General features: G+C 29.2%; 1 protein-coding gene across 1 annotated transcript in view; it reads left to right on the top strand.

The window, feature by feature from the left end:
- The window catches only part of LOC112468552 (fatty acid synthase-like), a gene marked incomplete at its 5' end in the record, with an annotated part of 25,440 nt that extends 19,507 nt beyond the window's left edge, over positions 1-5,933 (top strand). Inside the window, 4 exons of the mRNA XM_025037776.1 lie at positions 2,671-3,143; positions 4,141-4,395; positions 4,992-5,243; positions 5,322-5,933. Coding sequence (XP_024893544.1) covers positions 2,671-3,143; positions 4,141-4,395; positions 4,992-5,243; positions 5,322-5,441 — 1,100 coding nt within the window. The remainder of the gene's footprint in view (positions 1-2,670; positions 3,144-4,140; positions 4,396-4,991; positions 5,244-5,321) is intronic.
- Between the last annotated feature and the right edge of the window lie 218 nt (positions 5,934-6,151).

Raw genomic sequence — 6,151 nt, 5'->3', positions numbered from 1 at the left:
TGGTCAAAAACAATAAAATTAATTAACACTGTAAAAATTAGTTAAAAGCTTACAATTCTTATGCGTTCCAAAACAAACGGTGAAATCAAAACGTCACTAGCCATATCGAGGCACAAAGTCCGAACAGTAAGACAGTCAAAGTCGAAATGAAGTTGTCAAACGTAATCCGCGGATAGCAAACGGCGCTCTGATGGAAAAACGAGCAGAACCGAATATACAGGGCCGACTAAGTAATACCTATGACCCGGTTATAAATAGATGGCAGGCTCTCAGTATCGTTTTGTAAATTGATTGTGCAATCATGTTTTTTAATGAAAAACATTTCCGATATTTCTCTTTTTTTGAAATGTTTTTCTTTGTATAAAATTTTCGGATGTTGCCACTTAAAATCATGATTGTGTGTAAGACGATGTTTGCTCACAACAGAATAATTATCTACATTTATCTTTATTAGTTTTACCTTAAATAGTTGCTTGAAGGTCACGTAAAGGTCACCTTCAATTTTTTAAATAGAACCACCTACTTTTTATTGCATATTCTTGTAGCTTATCTTGAGGGCTTTCCAAAACACTACAAGAAAGTATTTTTTTATTAAGAACTTTTGGAATTATAAGGCTTGAAAGTTCTAGTATTTTGACATAAAATACAAAATATCTTGTAAAACATCAAGTTTTCGGTAATGTTACCTTAATACTTTTATGCACAGAATAATGAGACGAATCAATTGGTATAAAAAAAGCATAGTTCCTTTAAGAAAAAATATGTAATTTGCAACACGCATCTGCATACTTTTTCTTAAAAACAACTATGTCTTTTTTTCATATCAATTGATTCGTCTCATTATTCTGTGCATAAAAGTATTAAGGTAACTTTACCGAAAACTTGATGTTTTACAAGATATTTTGTATTTTATGTCAAAATACTAGAACTTTCAAGCTTTATAATTCCAAAAGTTCTTAATGAAAAAATACTTTCTTATAGTGTTTTGGAAAGCCCTCAAGATAAGCTACAAGAATATGCAATAAAAAGTAGGTAGTTCTATTTAAAAAATTGAAGGTGACCTTTACGTGACCTTCAAGCAACTATTCAAGGTAAAACTAATGACACCATTTTGCGTACCCCTTGAAACCATACAACTTTGGTCTGGAACATTTTTTTCTAAAATGTTGCGTTTACGAATAAATTGGGTGATACGGGTGGTCTGAGACACCCGGTATATACAGGGTGGTTTCTTTTAATTTATGCACTCAAATATCTCAAAACCCGTACGTTAGAAAGAAACTTTTTTCACAAAAGTTGTTTGATTCTGAGGGGGAAAAGATAGGAATATAAAATTAGTTTGACCTTGGATGGGGCGTCGTTAAGGTCAAGTCAAGATTACTTCAAATTTTTTAAATTAGACCCTCTATTTTTATAACATATTCTTGTAGCCCTCGTCGAGACGTTTTCAAAACACTACAATAAATGTTCTTTTGTTAAGAATTTCTTGAGATATTTTAAATTTTATCATAATATTTTAAATATAAAATATAAAATACTTTGTAAAGTATTCACTTTTCGATGACTTTACCTTGATACTTTTATACATAGAACAATAAAAGGAATCGAATAATAATATTAATTTTTACTGTAGCAATTTTCCAAATTTAATTGCGTCTATACAATGCAAGTTTACAATTAATCGATTTCTTTCATTATTCTACATATAAAAGTATCCAGGTAAAGTCATAGAAAAGTGAATACTTTATGAGATATTTCATATTTTACATTAAAAATATAATGACAAAATTTAAATTATCTTATAAAATTCTTGACAAAAAAGAGCTTTATTATAATGTTTTGTGTGACACGTAACGCTGAGCCTTCGCGCGTAGCAAACACTGAGCTGTCTCCTTCTCGCCGAATCGCGTAAACGTACGCTGATTCGCAAATTTTATCAATTAACCTTCGCATGCCACACTAATTTTTTGCCTATGTGTAAGCTACACACTGATGGGGTCTGGAGGACTCCAGCTATTTTTTTCTCATAAGTTTAGAAAAAATGTAATGTTTTTTTTATCGATCGTAAATCTGAGAATTATGATAGCAACCTCAAAATTTGTAAAAAAATTATTACCAAAAAATACGCATTAAAACATATAAATAATAGTTCCAAACGTAGTTCCAAAATTTCGTCCCTGAGACCCCAGTGTGGCTTTCGAGGATTAATAACTCATTATTTACTGTCATAATCGCCGAACGGTATACAGGACTTTTCTATACAATTTAATCCGCTTTACCTACCCTCTACGGGTGCTACACTTAAATACTATCAAACACTCTGGATAGAAAGCTTATTTGCTAGTTACTCCTCCATTGCTTGTAGAGTAAATTAAACTTTTCCTCGCTTATATCATTTCAAAGTTTCTTTAGTGTCTTACAACATTAGGGAACTTTCTAAAAATTTAAAGAATTTTAAATAAAATGTATATTAATATGTGCTAAATATAGAATAATTAATAATATTCCCAATTATTAAGTATTTGTATAGAAATAGCTGAGTTCATAAACATATAAAAAATGTAACGTATTAAATCTTACATTAGAGTCTTAAATTTATTGCTATTTGATTTTAGAAAATTAAATAAAGAGACATATATTTAATGTATAATCTCACTTTATTTCAAATAGGATTGAAGAACATAAACACAGTGCCACCAAACGTATCACTAGCCGAAATGGGTATGGATTCGATGATGGCGGTTGAAATTAAGCAAACATTGAAAAGAGAGTTTGATATTTCCTTGACAACTCAAGACATTAGAACTCTAAATTTTGTTAAACTTAAACAAATGACAAATACGACCGAACAAGGAGTTATACATGACACAAAGAAAATCGATACTAGTAATTTGGAAGGTTTCAACATACTGATTCAAAAAATAAAGGATTCAGACTTTCTTCCAGATATTCTAGTAGAACTTGATACAAAAAAGGAGATTGGTCGAGACAATATATTTCTCTTACCAGGAATCGAAAGATGTTCAAGTATATATAAATCTATAGCATCAGGAATTAAATCTTCGGCAACGTGTTTGCAACATGGTGTACTTAATATTCCCAAAAGTTGTTCAGTGATGAAGTCAGCCGCTTATTTGCTGCCTGTATGGAAATTAAATTTAATTAAAATATTTATTTTGATTATTTTTAACCCTCAGGGTATAGACTATAAAATAGTTACGTTCCGTACGGACATGGGTTAGCCTAACCCGGCGACTTTGATTGACTGTATATATATCGGGCTGTAATTTGTCAATTAAAACAAATTTTTTTTTCTTTGGATCAGAAATTTTCTCAAAAATACAATGGCGTTGATAGATTTATTACATTACTTGTTTAAACAAAGATACATTTGAAAATGTAAACCATTTTCAAAAAATTTTCATAAAAATTCACTTTTTCTTTTAAATTGCATAACTTTATGAAAAAAAAAAGATATCTTACTTGCTTGATTTATCGTAATAACGCAAAAAAAATAGATATCTTAAAGTAAAAATAGTTCTTTTGGATGTTGCTGATTAGTATAATATAAATAAATAACAAAAATTGAAATAATATTAACATGCATGCATGTTATGCTGGTTACGTTATGCTGGATACGTTATGCTGGTATGCTACAGAGCATCATTTTGAGGTTAGAATGCACAAAAGTATATTAAAAATAGTAAATTATACATACCAAAATAAAAATAAAAAAAAAAACACAAAACCTTTACTGCAGCAAATACTCGAAAAACACAAATTTAAAAAAAAAAAAAACACAAATTTTGTAACGTTCCATACGGACTGGGTGTAGACTACCCGAGTTCAATTTTTAAAATCGTATAACTTGAGCACCAAGCGTAGACTGACGCTGCCCCTTGGCGCTCACATAGTAGCTACCTCAAAGATTTCCCCCCCCCCCCGGTACGGACCCCCACCATTCACTTCCTTTGAAATGGCGCTACTTTCAAAATTCGCTCGGGTTACGCTAACCCAGTGTGTACCCTGAGGGTTAAATAATTTATAGGTATATATATATAAGTAATATTTAACAATTAAAGGTACAAATTTTTCGTATTATACCACAGCTTACACATACATTTATATTTATTTTCTTAGCACATATTAAAGAAAATGAAAGATCAAAGGAAATTTCTAATAGTGGGCTATTCGTACGGATCCTTAATTGCCATTGAATTAGCAAGATTATTAGAAGCTAAAGATTTCTCAGGACGGTTAATACTAATAGACGGAGCTCCTGACCAAGTAAAAATTTTGGTTAATCAATATTTTTACTGTGCTTCACTAGAAGAGTTACAAAATACAGTTTTACTTGGTTTATTGGGAACGTATGCTACAATTAACAAAAAAGCGGTTAGTAAATTATAAAAAATACATTTTGATTTCTTATTGTAAAAATTATTTATCTAATTTTAATATTACATAAATTTAAATAAAATGAGGTGGTTCGTTTGTCGTTGTTTAAACGTATAACATTATCACAAGTGACAGTTTTACAATATGACTCTCAATATAGAACACCATAAGTCTTCGCATCATAATTCTTATTTTGCTCTTCGACTTTTGTACTCGAAGAAATAGGATGTGCGTTTGATTTTAATTGAGATAAAAATTAATGTGATTAATGCGTTCATTTTTCACTTTTATCTTTTTGTTTACCGGTCTTTATATGCTATCTTAACTTTTTACACTGAAAATGATCTGATGACAGACTAAAACGTATATTAAAGTATAATATTATTGTAATTAAAAATTACAATACAATCACTTTGTTGTGGCTTTTTTATGTGGAGATATAGGAATTTTAATAAAATAAACAAAAATAAACACAGAATATACCATCGTTCAAGAAGTTAATATATTTTTTGTATTATTGATAAAATGCAGATGTTATTTTAGCATACTTATTATTATTAATCATACAAAATGCAAAATTTTCTTATTTGCAGATTGCGTTAGAACTGAATAAATGTAACACGGTGGACGAAAAATTAAAAGTATTTCATGCTTACTTCCCGAAGGATATAAATGTATTGACCATCGAACATCAAAAGCTTATATATTTCACAATTTACAATCATATCGTCGCTGTACAGGATTACGATATTTCATCATTACCTCGCCTTAAATCATCTATAACATTGCTAAAACCCACATTTCCGATTGCATCTTTTACTGAAGAGGATTATGGTTTACATAAGGTAAATAAATCTATAATTTGGATAGATATTTTGGAAATAGAACTATGATTTTAAAAGTAACAAGAAACTTATTTTTAGGTTACCGAAGGTAAAGTGCAAATTCATTATGTGGAAGGTAATCATATCACAATGATGGACAACGACGAAATCATATCAGTTATTAACGAAGAATGGATAGAAGATAATATAATACAATAAATATATATATATATACATATATATACTTTATCGGGACGCGGTAACATTAAAACAAAATATTTTAAAGATATTGTATATCAGAAAATAAGATGTCTTTCTGATAATGTTATCCTACAATACGTTTTTAACATTTAAAATAAGCATGTATAAAAAAATATGTACGCTTAAATTTTTATGTTTAACAATATATTTCGAGAAGTGAAGAATCTAATTAATTTTAGACAATTATGCTTTTTTTATGTTTTAGAAGGATTATATCATAATTGTCCGCAATCGAATTAATTCTTCTTAAAATATATTGTTAAACACAAAAATTTAAGAGTACATATTTTTTTATATATGGTCATTTTAAGGTTTAAGACGTATGAAACAACCTCTTAAGGATAACGCTTATATTTGATAGTATTCTAAGCAATTATCATGGAAACGGTAAGATATATGTAAAATGTTTTAGAAGAAACTTTTATGATTTATTTATGTACGTTATATAATTGTGTATTTAAATTTTTCAAAAATCTAATAAAATAAGTCTTCAATATACTTCCATTATCATTATTATTTTCCTGAAAGGACTGTGCCTAGTTTGGGCCCCAAGTGAACAGTCATGAGTCATATATTAATCAATTAAACGATAAGGGGGTACTCACGAAGTACGAAACGAATAGGTTTAAAATTGTCTAATGAAAGTCTGGTGAGCGTATGGACCTAAC

The sequence above is a fragment of the Temnothorax curvispinosus genome, unplaced genomic scaffold (genome assembly GCF_003070985.1).
Source record: "Temnothorax curvispinosus isolate PA1 unplaced genomic scaffold, ASM307098v1 QBEX01018619.1, whole genome shotgun sequence".
Lineage (NCBI taxonomy): Eukaryota > Metazoa > Arthropoda > Insecta > Hymenoptera > Formicidae > Temnothorax > Temnothorax curvispinosus.
The sequence above is the reverse complement of the archived record's forward strand: the minus strand, read 5'-3'. Positions and strand labels throughout refer to the sequence as shown.